The sequence below is a fragment of the Solanum pennellii genome, chromosome 11 (genome assembly GCF_001406875.1).
Source record: "Solanum pennellii chromosome 11, SPENNV200".
Classification (NCBI taxonomy): domain Eukaryota; kingdom Viridiplantae; phylum Streptophyta; class Magnoliopsida; order Solanales; family Solanaceae; genus Solanum; species Solanum pennellii.
In genome coordinates this window covers 79,838-98,864 of record NC_028647.1, presented here as the reverse complement: position 1 = coordinate 98,864, position 19,027 = coordinate 79,838, and the positions used below count along the sequence as shown (strand labels likewise).

At 36.9% G+C, this 19,027-nt stretch overlaps 3 protein-coding genes across 4 annotated transcripts in view; 2 read left to right on the top strand and 1 right to left on the bottom strand.

The window, feature by feature from the left end:
• Positions 1 to 3,782, top strand: part of LOC107003502 (NAD kinase 2, chloroplastic-like) — a 9,786-nt gene extending 6,004 nt beyond the window's left edge. The window contains exons 7-8 of the mRNA XM_015201846.2: positions 796 to 897; positions 3,421 to 3,782. Of these exons, the coding sequence (XP_015057332.1) occupies positions 796 to 897; positions 3,421 to 3,624 (306 nt within the window). The 3' untranslated portion in view covers positions 3,625 to 3,782. The remainder of the gene's footprint in view (positions 1 to 795; positions 898 to 3,420) is intronic.
• An 8,491-nt stretch (positions 3,783 to 12,273) lies between these two features.
• On the top strand, positions 12,274 to 16,345 carry LOC107004599 (cyclin-A1-4). 2 transcript variants are annotated; one of them, XM_015202860.2, is made up of 11 exons: positions 12,274 to 12,569; positions 13,542 to 13,917; positions 14,018 to 14,154; positions 14,290 to 14,382; positions 14,516 to 14,649; positions 14,808 to 14,883; positions 14,958 to 15,034; positions 15,108 to 15,141; positions 15,219 to 15,368; positions 15,488 to 15,622; positions 15,902 to 16,345. In XM_015202860.2, the coding sequence occupies exons 1-11, from the start codon at positions 12,384 to 12,386 to the stop codon at positions 15,971 to 15,973; spliced, it is 1,470 nt and encodes a 489-aa protein (XP_015058346.1). In that variant the 5' UTR covers positions 12,274 to 12,383; the 3' UTR covers positions 15,974 to 16,345. The 2 variants fall into 2 exon arrangements, with proteins under 2 accessions (XP_015058346.1, XP_015058345.1); XM_015202859.2 differs by having other exon boundaries at positions 14,015 to 14,154.
• Positions 16,346 to 16,442: 97 nt separating this feature from the next.
• LOC107004597 lies at positions 16,443 to 18,696 on the bottom strand. Its single transcript, XM_015202858.2, has one exon. It carries the CDS (start codon positions 18,611 to 18,613, stop codon positions 16,586 to 16,588), a length of 2,028 nt encoding a protein of 675 aa, XP_015058344.1. The 5' UTR covers positions 18,614 to 18,696; the 3' UTR covers positions 16,443 to 16,585.
• Between the last annotated feature and the right edge of the window lie 331 nt (positions 18,697 to 19,027).

Genomic DNA, 19,027 nt, shown 5'->3' with positions numbered 1-19,027 from the left:
GGGGGGGGGGGGGAATGCAACAGATACTGAAGTTGGAATAGATAAAAAGATCACTTTGAAGATGTGGAAGAAAGCTGCTAAGTTAGTCGCAGAAGAGCTCCTGAATAAAAACCTACTATTAATTTTTTCTGGAAAAGGTTGAAAACCTATCATTGTTTTCCAGAAAAAAACTGATGGCAAGCTTCTTTGTGTGGTTCTGTATTCAGTGGTATTGATGTTATGGTTCTTGGCTCCTTATTAATCTAACATTGATCAAGTGGTGTACTTCTTTCCACTTCCTATTTATTATTCATGATGATAAAGCAATAAATGCATAATCTTGTTTGGGGGTTCCTATTTATTATACTGATTGAGAATATTAGTGGAGATCATAAAATTATTTCATAAAATGTCACTCATAGTGTTAATTTATGCAATGAGTCCGTAACTTGCAGCACTCAATCACGTTATCAGCAAGTATGAACTTTTTTTTGGCATCCAAAGCAAATTGGTCGAACTATGTTAAACAGATGAGTTTTCAGTGTACTGCTAAGAAGTTTTAGCTTTGTGAAGACTTCCCTCTGATTCTTTCATCCCACTCACTCAATCTAGAAATTGCATCTTGTAGTAAGATGGTTTTGCTATAGATTAATTTATAAATTTTGGAAGTTGGATGTTTATTATTCATTTAATTGATGATGAAGCATCCTTCAAATGTGTGCTCCTTCCTGGTCAATGTAGTTTATTGTTTCGTCTTGACCAAGTGGTTGCTAGAATAGAATATCAGTATATCACAAGGAAATTAATGTCATGCAGGTGCACCCAAATGTTCCTTGCATGCTCTTCACACCAATCTGCCCCCACACGCTCTCATCCAGACCTGTCATTTTTCCCGACTCTGCAAAGCTGGAACTGAAGGTGACTTTCTCAGTTAATATCTTAATAGTCATAAAATAAGTTCTCTTAATTACTGGTGCTAGTAGCTTGATGTTTGTTCATGCTTTCTGGAAGTGATACTTAATGGACCTAATTTCTAACTAATAAGCCCTATACTGAATTCCTTAACTGAATTGGAAAGTATTAGAAAAAAATTTGGGAAGAATAATAATTGAAAAAAATATTTGAGAAGAATATAGGAGCACTTTTGTATCTTGGTCATTATTGATCTCTTAACACAGGACTCTTGGTCATTAGTGATCTCTTAACACAGGATCCAGAGTTCTATGCTTTAGGAGGATGTCTTGAACTATGCGATAACAAATCCCTGGAAGTGGGATGATTCTTCTTTATTCAACTTTTACTTGTCAATGTCTTTTGTTTGTCTCCTGATCATTGGTTCAATGACTAAGGTAGAAACATGGAACGTGTTCTAGCCGCTTTTTGAATCCTTACTAGTGAACCTAGTGGGGGTATTTAAGCAAGAAAGAGTTGAAGGATGGACCCATTGATAGAAACAAATGGATTGATCAGTTGTGCAAAAATAGACAACTTATTTTAAGGATGGCATTCGTTGGTTTCAAAAGACTGAATGATGAGGAATAATAAAAGAGGAATCAAACTAGAAGTAAACAGATGTAATGCAGGTGCGCCCAAATGTTCCATCATACAGAGTTTCTTATGATGGAACAGTGTTTTCTTATGCAGACACTAAGTCCGCTTCTGAAAGCACAATGATTTGATGATGCATTCTGATAATGCTTGTCCAACTGTAGTTGGTTTACAGATACCAGAGAAAAAAAGACAACTGCTCACATACATAATATACACAATGGAGAAACTCTTTGGGGCTTTAGGCTCAGAAGAACTCTACAGAACTAGGAACGATGTATTCCAAAACCTTATCACTTTATTATATAAATGGATATCTCACAAATGGACCAAGATACAGTGAGATGGAAAGAAAAAAATAATGGTGCTTGTTTGATACTATAGTTTAGGAAAAAGGTGCATTTCCATATTCTTAACTTCGAATTTTATTACTTCGACAAAAAATTTCTTTTTCACTTGGCAAGTAACTGAGGGCTATTCTCACAGCCGCAATTTGATAAAGAATATAACAAATGCGTGTGTAAATGTTGGACCAGCTATGCTTGATTTGGAAGGTAGAGAGCCAGTTAAGGTGGATTATGGTGGATAATGCAGAATTTGTCTGCATAATGGGAGAAAAGTCTGCCACAATAATGACTTTACCTTTATAAAGAAAAAGTCTGCCACAATAATGCCACTATTTGTTCAGCTAGACCTTCACAATGATGAAAAGAAGAGGCAGGATATTGAACGTAGCATCATTGTCGCTTATGTAATTAGTTTGGACAGAGAAAATGAATGTTTAGAAGGGATAGAATATACTTTAGTACAAATGAGGACTAGGTCTTCTACATGCCAATCGATGTCTCTTTGTAGAGAAACATATTCTTGTATAGGTTCTTTATTTGTACATTGGGATATTCTCTCATAACATCAACATTTTTTTTCTTCTTCTAGAATGTGTGTCCTTTCTTTTGCTGCTTCTGATCTTGGACTTCTATTTGACTTCTCGTCTACTCCGTGGGGAAGTTACTAATACAATTAAATATTATATTGAATGTTGCTAGTCAATTCATTTTTATGGCTGATTTATCAAAATCAGAAGTTGAAAATCAATTTTATGATATGAGTAATTTCTTATTGCTGTTCAAATTTGCATTTCAATGATGTTCATTTTGAGTTGTTTGATTATTATTGTCAATAATGAAGGATGGATGTTGAAATTAGTAATTTCAATTGCAATATAATGTTTTATGTTGTAGTTTGTTTGTGCTAGATAGTTTTAAGTAATTCATTAATTGAGAGCTTCCTTTGAGGAAGTGTGTGCTTTGCTTGCCAGTTTTCACTTATAGCCCCATATGTGCTGTCTGTTTTTGCATTTTTTCTGTAAAAACGCATCTTCCAGTTCACATATTTGAAGCACCATATGGAACTACTAATACTTTGAAACTGAAAAGACAAACAGAAGCTACAACCTCTCCCTTTATTTCTTTAAATGCTTCTGAATATGTGCTTGAGTTTAATAGGCCATATTAGAATATGTACTAGTCAATATTCTTAAATGGAGATTGACATGATTCCTGAGTTACTTTAAGTTTCTTATGATACTTTAATTTTTTGTCCGAATCGAGTACTATTGGTGCAAAAGCCTGTATACAACTATCTTATTTGACAATTAAATACAACCCTGATGAATGTGCATGCCCAATTTATTGATGCCCACTATTATATCCTGTTTCATTGAAACCTTGATGAATGCATCTATTGATGTCACGCCATGAAATCTCTGTAATTTCAGCGAGTTGTGTATAGTAGGAATCCTAGTCCCAACTGCTTCTTTCTGAACTGTTAGTTCTGTTCTGGATGTCATTTCATACTATTTGTTAGAAGCTCAAGTTATTTGCGTGTGAACAGATTCCAGATGATGCACGCGACAATGCTTGGGTCTCCTTTGATGGGAAGAGAAGACAAGAACTGTTGAGAGGAGATTCTGTTCGAATATGTGTGAGCCCTCATCCGCTTACTACAGTCAATAAGTATGACCAAACAGCTGATTGGTTCTCTAGCTTGACCCGTTGCCTGAATTGGAACCAAAGACTAGAACAGAAAGCACTCTGAAGCTAACTTGAACTATTTTTTTTAGTAACACAGTTAATATTACCATAGACAACTTGAACTATTCATACCCACATTTATGTTGAAAAAAAATTGTACAGTCATATAAGAACTGGATTACAGAATATCCACTTTACAAAGTAGAAAATTCATTTTTGATAGAAGTGTGGCAGCTTCCTGTTGTTAAAGCATTGATGAGCTATTTTAGGTTGAGCAGATAATTTCCGTCAAGACCTTTGCTATGCAGCCGGTTTGCCTTCACGGTCAATTCGACCCATTTTCAAAGTCAAACGAGCCTCAAAGCGAGCATGCCCCCATTTCGTTGATTTTCGTGTGCTATAGCACACAATTTTTTTGATGATCCGGATTCCGAAGTCAAAATGCCGAAATTTTTTGTGGACGTCCGTCAAGAGCTTGGTTATGCAGCCGGTTGGCCCCCACGGCTAGTCCGACCCATTTTGAAGGTCAAACAAGCCGGGAAGCGCGCATACCCCCCATTTCGACGATTTTCGTGTGCTATAGCACACCATTTTTTTGGTGATCCGGATGCCGACGTCAAAAATATCGAAATTTTTTGCGGATATCCGTGAAGACCTTGGCTATGCAGCCGGTTGGCCCTCACAGCCAGTCCGACCCATTTTCGAGGTCAAACGAGCCAAGAAGCGCGCATACCCCCTATTTCGACGATTTTCGTGTGCTATAGGACACCATTTTTTTGGATATCCGGATTACGAAGTCAAAAATGCCAAAAAATTTTGAAGACGTCCGTCAACACCTTGGCTATGCAGCCGGTTGTCCCTCACGGCCAGTACGACCCATTTTGAAGTTCAAACGAGCTCTGAAGCGCGCATACCCCCCAATTTGATGATTTTCGTGTGCTATAGCATACCATTTTTTGGTTATCCGGATTCCGACGTCAAAAATGCCAAAAATTTTTGTGGACGTCCGTCAAGGCCTTTTCTATGCATTCAGTTTGCTCTCACGGCCAGTCCGACCCGTTTTCAAGGTCAAACGAGCCCCGCAACCCGTATTCCCCCAATTTCGATGATTTTCTTGTGCTATAGCACACCATTTTTTTGGAGATCCGATTCCGATGTAAAAAATTCCAAATTTTTTTGTGGACGTCCGTCAAGACCTTGGCTATGCAGCCGGTTGGTCCTCACGGCCATTCCGACCTATTTTCAAGGTCAAACGAGCTCCGAAACGCGCATAACCCCCAATTCGCCGATTTTCATGTGCTTTCACACATCATTTTTTTGGAGATCCGGATTTCGACGTAAAAAATACAAATATTTTTTTTGGACGCCCATCAAGACCTTTGCTATTCAGCCGGTTTTTCCTATCGGCCAGTCCGACCCATTTTCAAGGTCAAAAGAGTCGCGAAGCGCGCATACCCCATATTTCATCTATTTTTGTGTGCTAGCACACCATTTTTTTGATGATCCGGATTTCGACGTCAAAAAATGTCAAATTTTCTTGTGGACGTCCGTGAAGACCTTGGATATGCAGCCGATTATCCCTCACGCCTAGTCCGACCCATTTTCAAGGTCAAACTTAGCCTTGAAACACGCCTACACCCTATTTCATCGATTTTCGTGTGCTATATTACACCATTTTTTGGTGATATGGATTCTGACGTCAAAAATGCCGAAACCTTTTGTGGACGTCCGTCAACACCTTACTATGCAGCCGGTTGGCCCGCATGGCCAGTCCGACCCATTTTGTCAAACGAGCCCCGAAGCGCGCATACCCGTCATTCGTCGATTTTCGTGTGCTGTAGCACACCATTTTTTTGGTGATCCGAATTCAGACGTCAAAAATGCTGAAATTTTTTGTGACTTCCGAGAAGACCTTGGCTATGTAGCCTCTCATGGCCCGTCCGACCCATTTTCGAGGTCAAACGAGCACCCAAAGCGTGCATACCCCTAATTTCAACGATTTTCGTGTGCTATAGCACACCATTTTTTTGGAGATCCGTATTACGACATCAAAAATGCCAATTTTTTTTGTGGACGTCCGTCAACACCTTAGCTATGTAGCCGGTTGACCCTCACGGCTAGTCCGACCAATATTGAAGTTCAAACGAGCCTCGGAGAACGCATACCCCCTATTTCGACGATTTTCATGTGCTATAGCACACAATTTTTTGGTGATCTGGATTACAACATAAAAAATGCTGAAATTTTTTGTGGACGTCCGTCTAGGCCTTTGTTATGCAATCGGATTACTCTCACGGCCAGTCCGACCCATTTTCAAGGTCAAACGAGCCCCGAAGCGTTTACACCCCTCTTTTCGATGATTTTTGTGTGCTATAGCACACCACTTTTTTGGAGATCCGGATTCCGATGTGAAAAATGCCAAAAATTTTATAAACGTCCGTCGATACCTTGGTTTTGCAGCCGGTTTGCCTTCATGTCCATTCCGATCAATTTTTAAGGTCAAACGAGCCCCGAAGCGCGCATACCCCCATTTCATTAATTTTCGTGTGCTATAGCACACCATTTTTTTGGAGATCCGATTCCGATGTACAAAATTCTGAAATTTTTTGTGGACGTCCGTCAAGACCTTGGCTATGCAGCCGGTTGGTCCTCACGGCCATTACGACCCATTTTCAAGGTCAAACGAGCTCTGAAGCGCGCATAACCCCCAATTCGCCGATTTTCATGTGCTATATGTTTTTTTGATGATCCGGATTCTGACGTCAAAAAATGCCAATTTTTTTTGTGGATGTCCGTGAATACCTTGGATATGCAGTTAATTATCCCTCACGCCTAGTCCGACCCATTTTCAAGGTCAAACTTAGCCCCGAAATGCGTCTGCACCCCATTTCGGCAATTTTCGTGTGCTATAGCACACCATGCTTTTGGTGATCTGGATTCTGGCATCAAAAATGCCAAAACCTTTTGTAGACGTCCGTAAACACCTTAGCTATGCAGTCGGTTGTCCCCCACGGCCAGTCCGACCCATTTTGTAGGTCAAACAAGCCCCGTAGCGCTCATACCCCCCATTCGTCGATTTTCGTGTGCTATAGCACTCTATTTTTTGGTGATCCGGATTCAGACGGTTAAAATGCAGTAATTTTTGTTGACGTCCGAGAAGACCTTGGCTATGCAGCCAGTTGGCGATCAGGACCCGTCCGACCCATTGTCAAGGTCAAACGAGCCCCAGAAGCACGTATACCCCCAATTTTCAGCGATTTTTGTGTGCTATAGCATACCCTTTTTTTGGAGATCCGTATTAGGACGTCAAAAATGCCAAAATTTTTTGTGGACGTTCTTCAACACCTTATCTATGTATCCGGTTGACCCTCAGGTCTAGTCCGACCAATATTGAAGTTCAAAGGAGCCCTGGAGCACGCATACCCCTTATTTCGACGCACACCATTTTTTGGTGATCTAGATTACGAATTCAAAAATGCCAAAAAATTTTGTGGACGTCCGTCAAGGTCTTTGCTATGTAGTCGTATTATTTTCACGGCCAGTACGACCCATTTTCAAGGTCAAACAAGCCCCGAAGCGCTATACCCCTCTTTTCGACGATTTTTGTATAGTATAGCACACCACTTTTTTGGAGATGTGAAAAATGCTAAAAGTTTTATGGACGTCCGTCGAGACCTTGGTTATGCAGCCGGTTCGCCCTCTTGTCCATTCCGATCCACTTTTGAGGTCAAATGAGCCCCGAAGCGTGCATACCCCCCATTTCATTAATTTTCGTGCGCTATAGCACACCATTTATTTGGTGATCCGAATTTCGACGTCAAAAAAACCGAAAATTTTTGTGGACGTCCGTCAACACTTTTGCTATGCAGCCGGTGGCCCTCAAGGCCTGTACGACCCATTTTGAAGGTCAAACAAGCCTCGAAGCGTGCATACCCCCATTTCGTCGATTTTCATGTGCGCACACAAATTTTTTGGAGATCTAGATTTCGACGTCAAAAATGCCAAAATTTTTGTGGACGTCCGTGAACACCTTTTCTATGCAGCCACTTGGCCCTCACGACAAGCCCCTCCCATTTTGAAGGTCAAACGAGACCCAAAGCGCGAATATTCCCCATTTTGACGATTTTCGTGTGCTATATCACACCATTTTTTTGGTGACACAGATTTCGACGTCAATAATGCTAATTTGAAGACATCTGTCAAGACCTTGTCCATACTGTCGGTTGTCCCTCAACGCCAGTCCGACCAATTTTCAAGGTCAAACGAGCTCCGAAGCGCGCATAACCCCCATTTAGACGATTTTTGTGTGCTACAGCAAACTATTTTTTGGGTGGTCCGGATTCCAACGTCAAAAATGCCAAAAAAATTTTGTGGACGTCTGTCAAGAGCTTGGCTATGCATACGGTTCTCCCTCACGGTCAGTCCGACCCATTTTCAAGGTCAAACGAGCCCCAAAGCGCATACCCCCAATTTAGACGATTTCGTGTGCTATAGCAAACCATTTTTTGGGTGATCCGGATTCGGATGTCAAAAATGCCAAAAATTTTTGTGGACGTCCGTAAAGAGCTTGGCTATGCATCCGGTTGGCCCTCATTTCCAGTCCGACCCAATTTCAAGGTCAAATGAGCCCCGAAGCGCATACCCCCCATTTAGACGATTTTCGTGTACTATAGCGAACCATTTTTCGGGTGATCCCAATTTCGACGTTGAAAATGCCAAAAAATTTTGTGGACGTTCGTCAAAAGGTTGTCTATGCATCCGGTTGTCCCTTACGACCAGTCCGACCCATTTTCAAGGTCAAACGAACCTCTAAGCGCGCATACCCCCATTTAGATGATTTTCGTGTGCTATAGCAAACCATTTCTTGGGTGATCCGAATTTGACTATGTTCATCTTAATTATTCTTTCGTCTCAATTATATGATTTTAGTTAATAGATAACTTTTTAGAAAATAATATATTAAAGGTTTAATATTAATAACAAATCATAAATATTTATAAAATTATATTAAAAAATTACATGAATTAATTCGGAATGTACTACCTCTTCACCTTTAATCATAATTCATAAATTTTGAATTCATATATATATATATATATATATATATATATATATATATTGTATGTATATTTCTCTAGAGTTATACAAACATAAACACATATTATACATTTTATACGGAAATATATAAAATTACTAATTGTATATTGAATCCAATGATAAAAAAATAAGATGTTTGTTGCGAATTACAATTAAAATAAACTATAAAAATATCATTAAATTTGAATTAATAGTTTATTATATCGTATAATTTTTTCTTTTTTTAATTAATGGATGTGCCAAGAATATTGGTGCATGTTTAAGATTTTCTCAAACATATCTTCCCTAAAATTTGATGTCTCTTTATGTCCTTTTCCTCTATTATTTTTAGGGAAAATTACATGGGATGGCAAACATCCCTATGTAATTAGTTAATAAGGGTATAGTTTAATTTATTTACGGTCAGTAAATACAGTTTCAATTTTTTTGCCATAATTAATGGGGTCCACTATTTATTTGTATACATAATAAAAATAGTCATCCAAAGATTTTTATATAATTTTATTCAAAATTAAATTTATCTCTCCTATTTTCATTCCATATATTTTCCTAAAATTACTCTTCCCTTCTAATTTGAATTTCCATTGGGAAAATTTTGACCTTCTCCCTCCGATGTTCTTCCACTTTTTGTAGGTAATCGTCAAATTCATGGCTTTCAATATTTTTTTTCTTCATTCCTTCTACAACAATTGTATATGTAGTATGATTATTAGTTTTTTCATATTTTTTTAAAGATCTTTATTACTTATCAGATTACAAGTCTTTCAAAATCAGTATAGATGACTTTTGTCCATGTATGAGAATTACGAGAGGTATGTCATTGCATGTCAATGTTGTTGATAATCCACCTTCGTTTCAATTGGGTTAACTCAGTATTCTGGGTTAATGTAGGGTCTATGGCAAAACATAAACAAGTTTAAGTTGAACAATCTATTAAAGAATTGAGATCCATGAAAAAAAATGACCTAATGACAATTCATAAAGTCATCAACAACGCGAAATCTAGCGGCATTAAGATTGTTGAAGGTGGAAATAAGAGAAAAGTCATAAACATTGATTTAGAAGCGATTGAATCTGCCTCATCAGAACTGGACAAATCTGAAGAATATCGGGAACATCAGGTAGTGTAATTTATATACAAATTACAAAGTTATGTATATAGTGGTTTGTATATTAAGTTAATATATACAAACTATTATGAAACAATTCTTAATTGTATATTCTATTAGTTGTATACCAATTACTAAAGTTAGGTATAGAGTGGGTTGTATATTAAGGTAACATATACAAAGTCCTATGAGGCAATAGCTATTTGTATACAATTATTTAATTTTGTATAAAGAATTTTGTTAAAATCACTCTACAATATTATAATACGTTATACAAATTCGTCGATATATATAAAAAGTTGTGAACATAATAAAATATTGTATATATAAACGTTACACCCTCAAATATAGAAACATATTTCAAGCTTACTATATATACAATTAACAAATGAATATTATATACAATCAGTTTAATCATTAATATTAAAAAAAAAACATGAAATCACATATGCACATATATAACTATAATATATATACCAAAATTATTGTACATTATACAAATTCCTAGAATTATACAAAAGAAAAAATAGGAACATAATAAAATATTGTATACAAACAGATTACCCAAAAAAATTAAAAGAATATATGATGGTCATATACAATTCAAAACACAAAATCAATTACACACAAATATTTTATAAAAATTATATACAATTTCGCAATATATACAATATAATCAATTTATATATAAATATATCTATGTGTGTGTGTTTCATAGAATTATCTAAAAAAAATTAGAAAAATATTTGATTTTGAACTTGTATTGTCTTTCTATAGCTTTAGAATTTTTTGGGGGGGAAATATTTGATTTTGAATGTTTTGCTTAAATCATGGGATTATGTGAATTTATTGTTAGCATCTTTTGTGATACTGTTACCATTTATTGAAAAATAATTTTTTTGTATAAATTTAATTAAGAAAAACGTTTTATACAAATTTAAAATCACCTAACAAACTAAACTATACCCATATAATGTAATTATGTAAACTATACCCATTGAATATAATTCCATAATATCCGTTTGCCATATATGAAATTTTCCCTTTTTAGGGAAAATTACATGGGATGGCAAACATCCCTATGTAATTAGTTAATAAGGGTCAAAAAAAAAACTAGTTATTTGTATGTCGTACTTTGGAGTAAATGGACAAAAATAATTAGAAAAAGGGTAAAAAATATCCCTCAATTTTAATTTATTGTTTGACTTTACCTTCGCCGTTTCAATGAAATTATTTTTGCATACAATAAAATGTCCTTAAAATTATTGTATATCTTACAAAAATAACCTTCATCACGAACACTTGATATGGAGAGTTCACCAAAACTTATAATTCACCATGAACTTTGTAGGGAATTATTCAAACTCGAGGAGTGTCAAACGGCACATTCCTTAAGGATATTTATCCAATATAGATGTATCCTCAGGATTCAACAAACTCTTCTAGTATAAAATTAGGATCCAGAAATTTATATCTCCACAAGAACTCATGAGAAATATATAGTCAAGAATAATAAAACGGCTAATATCTTAATAACAACAGTTACAAATATGAGAATGAATATTATCAATACATTGAAGACAATTCATTGACAATTGAAGACTTAATTTTGGTAAAAAGAAAACATAGTAACAACCATATTTTTACTAACAATATCAATATAATTGCCAATAATAGATTGTTATTTATGGATAAGAAATATTTAAAATAATATTATCTTTTAAATATAATAGAATATAAAATAATTCTTTTTGAGATATATATAAAAATATTTTTCCAACATAAATTATAAAGATGCAACAGTAATGACATATGCAATCGAATTTTAGACATACATCAGTTAGATCTACAACACAACACCAACAAGAGCAATCCACACCGAGAACAAGATACAACTTCATGAGGGGGTTCAAGAGCGCACAAGTAACGGAAGTCCGACCTTGGGATCACCTAAGAAGAAGAGAAAAAGTAACTTGCATAGAAAATCATGTATTTTTTTAAATTTAAATTCAAATATTACTTTCAAATATAACTCAATCTTATGTAGTATAAGCTCACATATATCATTCCTTATTACCAAAATTCATTTCTTTTTTATATAATAAATAATCTGTCAATTACTATATAATTTGAATTTATTTTTTCCAAAAAAAAAATAAAAAACTGTTTTTTTTCTTTTTGCATTTGGCTTTATTATAGCGAATAAAAAAACAAAGAGGAAGCTTGAGCTTTTTTTCTGGGTGCACTAAAGTCAAGAACGAATCCCTTCAAATTTGAATTCAAAAAATTACACACTAAACTCACAGGACCTTCATCACCCACAGTACAATTTTTTTCATCTGATTGGTCCGTCACTTTTCTATTCTCAACTCCAATTAAACAGATGATTTTTAGTGGGCCCAACTTTGTCCGCTCCTAACGAATACCTAAATCAAATGGACGGTTCAGATTAAATCAAAATTCAAATGTATTTATTTATTTATATATTAATAACTTCACATATTGAGAGTAACACACAGCGTTCTTCTTCTTCGTTTATCTTGAAGAAGAGGATTGATGAAAATTTGTTGAGAAATTGTTAATTTTTTTTGGATCATTTTTCGATTTGAAGGAGGAAATGATGACAACCCAGAATAGGCGGTCGTCTGCGGTGGCGAAGAGACAAGCAATGGCAGCGAATTCATCGGGGTTAGAGCATAATCAGACCGGAAAATTGAATGCCAAGAAACGACCGGCTTTGTCTAATATCTCGAATAATACAACTGTCTCTGCTCGGAACTCGGTTTCTCATTCCTCCAAACTCGTGAGTATTTATCTGTTTTTGTATAAATGGCTTTATTACTCTAGGAAGGTGATTAGAGTACTGGGTCTTTCTCTTTCTTTGCGTTTTTTTTGTTACTGTTCGATGATTTTACTGGGTTTGTCTCTTTTTTATGGTGGTTATGGTTTTTTTTCTGATTGCTGGTTCAGAGGAGGAAAATGTAGGTTGGTTTTGTGATTTTTTTTTTTTTTGGGGGGGTTCTTTCTTGGAGTTTCATAAACATTACAACTTTCTCAAAATGATCGAAGATACTGTGTAAAAAGCAGTTTGAGAAAATCAAGTGAAGTGATTTTTGATATGAGGAGATTTGTGGGTTTTTTTTTTTTTTGTCAAGATTTTGTAAATTGGAAGTTAATTTCTTTGTTAATTGACTTCCATTTTTTAAACAAGTTCACTGTTTTGTGCAGGAAATGCATTAGTTATCGAGGGATTTGTTTTTTCTTTTTTAAAGTTTGAGTTGAAGTATTCTTTTAATGATAAGAAAGTGTTATGAATGGAAAATTTGAAACAATCTTCCCCCAGTTCCTGCTTTTTGTTTATCTGTCCACTTTGCTTTTTGAATATTTGAAGAAAGTTCTAATGTTTATGTTATTAAGTTGAACAAAAGTTCTTGCTTTCTTTCAAATGGACATAGTATAATTGGACAATTATGAAGTGGACCAGTGGCATTCTAGATTATTATTTTCAGTGTTAACATGAATTGTTTAGCATATCATTACTGTGGACTAGTGGACCAATTCCTGCTTTTTGTCTCCTTAGATGATTTTATTACTGTTCTTAATTTTATTACACAAATGAGCAGAGAAGTTAAGCAACTTTTGCTAATTTTTAGTTTTCACAGTTGGGTTAAACCTTTTCTTTAGTAAGCTTTTTTGCAATGTGTGTAAATTGAAAAAAGACTGTTTCTTGTATCTGAAGTTGTGACTAACTTGAGGTCATTTTTGGCTTTGGAAGGCACCATGTACATCCAAGATTGTAAACATTAAGAAGAACACTTCCGCTTGCAACAGTAATGCAGTTTCCTCAGGGACTGCTGTTCTGCCAGCATCCTCCTCTGTGAGACCAAGCAGCAAACCTGTTTCTATTCAAAGAAGTGATGCAGTTGTGCCTAAGATCACTGTCATTCCTGTTCCTGCCACTTGCAGCATGGACATTTCTCCATCTCACTCAGATGGATCATTAGTCTCCATGGATGAATCTATGTCGAATTCCGACACAGTGAGAAGTCCGGAGGTCGAATACATAGATGACCATGAATTAGCTGCAGTTGATTCCATCGAGAAGAAAGCGTGTAGCACCCTCTACATCTCAGAACATGTCAAAGCCGCAGGTTTTGATCTTTTCAGCAGAGAATAGTCCTTGTTCTGGCATTTCATTTTTTTAACTATAACATCTATTTAATACAATTTATATATTTTTGATTACAGCAGCTGATATATGCAAGAGAGATGTACTTGTGGACTTGGAATCAGGGGACAAAATTATCAACATTGATAACAATCTTGTTGACCCACAGTTATGTGCTACAATGGCCTGTGACATATACAAACATTTGAGAGCCTCTGAGGTATAAAAATGTGTACCCTCTTATCTTTTTTAAGCTCGTTGAATTGGATGCTGCTGCTAACTTTAAACTGAATTGCTGTTTTACTAACATTTATCATTAAACATGTTTTAATGTCATCTTTGATCACTGTACTAGGCAAAGAAAAGGCCTTCCACAGATTTCATGGCGAAAGTACAGAAAGACATCAATCCTAGCATGCGCGCTATCTTAATCGACTGGCTTGTTGAGGTAAACTTCTAATATCTTTTTTCTCTAAAGCTATGTCCCTGATGAAATGTCAACCTGCCCAACTTACGACTTAATTAATGTGGATGAGCTCAGAAATTCGTCAATTTGATAGGGAACTTGTTTGATGGTATAGGTTGCCGAGGAGTACAGGCTTGTCCCAGACACGCTGCATTTGACAATTAATTACATTGATCGATATCTTTCGGGCAACCTGATGGACAGACAACGACTACAGTTGCTTGGAGTAGCTTGCATGATGATCGCATCGTAAGAAACTACCTTCTGACCTCTACTGCATATGTTTTCTCCATGATCTTTACAAATTTTTCCTTGAGTGTTTTTCATATTCTTGTGTCCTCAATTATTTCAAGCATATCTGTAAGAAAATGCTCTAAGACATTAATATGGGAAATGCTTTATTGCAGAAAATATGAGGAGATCTGTGCACCTCAAGTTGAAGAGTTCTGCTACATAACAGACAACACTTACTTCAAGGAGGAGGTATATGATCTTGATTCACAGAACCTGCAGTTGTCGAACTTTGCAGTGGCACTAAGACTTAACATATTATGCAGGTGTTGCAAATGGAGTCTGCTGTTTTAAATTACTTGAAGTTTGAAATGACAGCTCCAACAGCCAAATGTTTTCTGAGGTTACTATTCTTACCAAGATCTTGTTCTTTTGAGTATGATGATTTAGGAACTTATTGTTGAGATATACTGCAGGAGGTTTGTTCGAGCTGCTCAAGGACTTAATGAGGTAACCTCTTCACTTAAAGTTGATAATTCTCCAATTCTATAGGAAACAAGAGTTGATTAAAACTTTAAGATCTTCAGGTTCTGTCACTGCAGTTGGAACACTTGGCTAGCTACATTGCAGAACTCTCTCTTTTAGAATACAACATGCTTTGTTATGCTCCATCACTCATTGCTGCTTCTGCAATTTTTTTGGCCAAATATATTCTTCTTCCTTCAGTGAAACCTTGGGTATGTACGAATTAGCATTGTGACAATCCTATAAGCTGTTATAATGCATTTTCGCTTCTTATTCTCCTTTCGACAAATATATTCTTATAAAATTTGACTTTTGGAAACTCCTAATACAGAATTCTACCTTGAGGCATTATACTTTGTATCAACCCTCTGATTTACGAGACTGTGTCTTGGCACTACACGGCCTTTGCTGCAACAACAACAATTCTAGCTTACCAGCAGTCCGGGAAAAATACAGCCAACACAAGGTTTGCATAATTCTCTTTTCAGTTCATTCCAAGCAAGTATACTGTGGTCTGGACTGCACTTGAACATTCATATTGGAAAATTAGTGTCTGCTGAATCTTCTTGGATAAGCTATCAACCTATCTGAGGGATAAATGATCAACCTTCTCTCAACATTAGTCAAATGATGTTAACTGAAAAATGACTTGATAGACATGTATTTTCATGTACATACAGAGTCATGTAGGCATCTGCATAAATTTCCTATCGAGTTTATTCTAATGTTTGGTTTTCTCAAACAGTACAAATTTGTTGCAAAGAAGTATTGCCCTCCAACTGTACCTGTAGAATTCTTCCAGAACATAAGCAGCTAAAGCCAGGGAGATAATGTGAGAAGAGGCATCTACTTCAGTAGTTCCAATTGTCTGTTGGATTAACTCGTGGCATTCAGTCTTATATAGCCTTTAACTTGCAATGTCCATGGAAGAGAGCTTCATTCTTGGTTTTTCTCTCCTTGAGGGGCCTTAGCAGAGCATCTTTGTTTGTAGTCATTAACATTGACATTGCAGGATTAGTCTCTTGTACTCTACTGTTTTTCTCTGGCTTAGTTTGTCTAGTCAATTTGTGTACAGAAGAAGCGCTATTGGCTGTTTCATTAGCTCAGAAACTATTCAGTAATGATTCCTTTGTGGAACTATTGGCAGTTTGTACAATTAGTATTGAGAAGAACATCCCAACTGATCAAAGTTTCTAGTCCTGTCAACTGGTGCAACTCAATATCGAGTTGTACAGAAGTTGGGTGAAGAAAAAAGGTTGAGCAATAACACATTGTTATTGCATCTATTAATTCGCTCATAATTTATATTGATCAAGGATTCAACTGTATACATTGGCAAAAATATTTTACAGAGTCACAATAGACAACAGATACATAATTATTCTATAATTTACATATAGCACAGACACTCTAGCCCTATAAGGGAAGTTCATTGAGCACACTGAATCTTTGCAGAATCTAAGCCGAAGGATGCATTAGTCCTAACATTCAGCCAGTGACAATCTTCAAAAGTACAGGGATGACCACCGTTAGGCCATTCTACATCCACAGGTTCTATGAAAGTAGGGCCCCAAGCGGGCGTACCATCCTCGTATGAATTGTGTGTTAATCTTCGTATGTCTGAGCCGTCTGATTTGATCACATATATATCACCATATGGCTGATAATGATGAGGATTCGAGATGGGCTCAGCTGATACAGCGGCGTAATCTGAAGTGAACACTATATACTTGCCATCCGGGCTGAAATAAGGATGGTTAGTCCTCCCACCTATACCACTCTGGATCACCTTCTTGAGTCCTGTTCCATTAGGGTGAATCATATACATCTCGAAACTACCTGACCCAGGGTTTTCTCGATCGGATGCAAATGCAATCCATTCATCATCCGGTGACCAATTACACATGGTATCCGTCCATGGCCCCTTTGTCAATGGACGTAGACCACCCACCTCTCCTTCCAAAGCATCCATTATGTACAGGTTCTTGTGACCTGATCTCCCCGATCGGAAGACGATCCATTTCCCATCAGGTGAAGGGGACGGAAATGCGTTATTCTTCCCTCCTATTGTCAATTGCTTATAGCTCAAGTCTTCATCATCTACATTGATGGAAATGATATCCACTTGTGTGCTTTCACTAGCAAATGTTGGTCCAAAGCTAGTGTAAATTACCCCCTTTCTTTTCGGGTCCCAAGCCGTGGAAAAGGCGGTTCTAGATGAAATTTGACGCAGACCTGATCCGTCATAGTTCACCACATATAATCCAGGTAACCTAACATAAGCTATCCGATCACCATTTGGTGAAAATGATGGAAACGACCCGTCAATCCGGAATAGAGAGATTCCGGGTATCGGGTTTAGAAGATTTTCCAGTAACAGTATATCGCCTGTGCCTCGACATTTATGGTATCCAACCCAGGAAGAATCCGGCGAAAAGAAGGGGTTCAGATGATGAGCATAAGATGAAACGGATCGGGTTATCTCTGTGAACTTCTTAGAAACGACGTCAAATAGCTCGATGTGCCGATACTCTGAACCTGCTCTTCTGGTAGCGACGGCGATGAGGTTCTTGTTCACCGGAGAAGATGCTGGTGTGAAAACGTGCAAACCCGATGGGGTGACTCGCTGCGGGGTAGAGACTGAGACTAAGAAGTCGACACCTGATTTCGGAAGTAGAACTTTGAACACACTCCACCACCCATCATCGCATCTCCGGTGGAAATACAGAGTATACTCATCAGCCCAAGATGGCCACCCACCGTGCTCCACCACCTTAACCCGACTCGACCCATCACGAGTCATGAAAATATAGATATCCGTATCGAGTTCCTCAACCTCCCCACTCCAACCCTTCTCCCCCCCATACGATGCCACCGCCGTCCAATCGCCGGAAGGAGACACTGCGGGGCTGAAATCAGCAACCCCTTTAGGTGTCAACCTCTGGGTGAACCCGGAAACCAAATGAGTGGAATATACCGCAGCCCAGCTAGTCCTAGGCACACCGGAATCCTCATGAGTCGATACGTATATCAAAAATTCCCCAGATAAACTAGGCTTATCTTTCATAGAAACTGATTGCTCAAAACCTACCAAAGGAACCTGAAGTCGAGTTTGAGATGGAAACTCAAGTATGTCATGAAATACAGCGTCATAGAATACATGGTGGGTGCCGTTCCTTTCAGTTACATAGATAAGATGAAACCCAGAATTGACAGAATCATCATCGGGTAGGCGGGAGAGCAGGGAAGGTGGTAGGGTGGCAGGGAAATGACCGTTAAAGTTAACGGAATTGCCATCGGTCAACTGGAATTCGGTTTGTGGGTGTGTTGTTGGAAGAGCGAAGATGTCGAAGGCATAACTTGATCTTCCTAAGGTGGTGAATATTATGCTGGTATCATGGGATGAAACAAAGCTCAAAATGAAGAAGAAGAAGATAAAGTATTGTGTGAATTTCATTTTTCTCTGTGTGTTCTTTTTGATATATGTTTTGTGGAAATCCAATCTTTAATTCATGTATGTCTGTGAAATTTGTGGTGTGTGTGGGGGGCAAGTGATGAGTAAGGTTTGAAAGAGATGAGGATTTGACATAATTGCCCTTTTGATTTTTCTTTTAAAAAAAAGTTGATATACCAATCATTATTTCTTTATTTTTTTCAATTCCGGACTCAAATAAAAAGATACTTATATCATAGTGTAAGACCTTAGTTCTATTTAGCCATTCGAATGTAAGTTTAATTCAGATATACTAATTGTGATACATTATATAACTTGTATGTTGTGATTAATATGGAATATAATGTAAAATGATTTTTTTTTCTCCACAAATCATGATTTCCTTTTCAAAAATCAGGCAAAACTAATTGATATCAA

Bases quoted from the DNA above. Each gene is read 5' to 3' on its own strand.
- LOC107004599 (XM_015202859.2), top strand. From the start codon at position 12,384: ATGATGACAACCCAGAATAGGCGGTCGTCTGCGGTGGCGAAGAGACAA. The intron at 13,918-14,014 runs GTTTTGATCTTT...TTTTGATTACAG, and splicing joins AGAACATGTCAAAGCCGCAG to CAGCTGATATATGCAAGAGA. The intron at 15,142-15,218 runs GTAACCTCTTCA...TAAGATCTTCAG, and splicing joins CTGCTCAAGGACTTAATGAG to GTTCTGTCACTGCAGTTGGA.
- LOC107004597 (XM_015202858.2), bottom strand. From the start codon at position 18,613: ATGAAATTCACACAATACTTTATCTTCTTCTTCTTCATTTTGAGCTTT.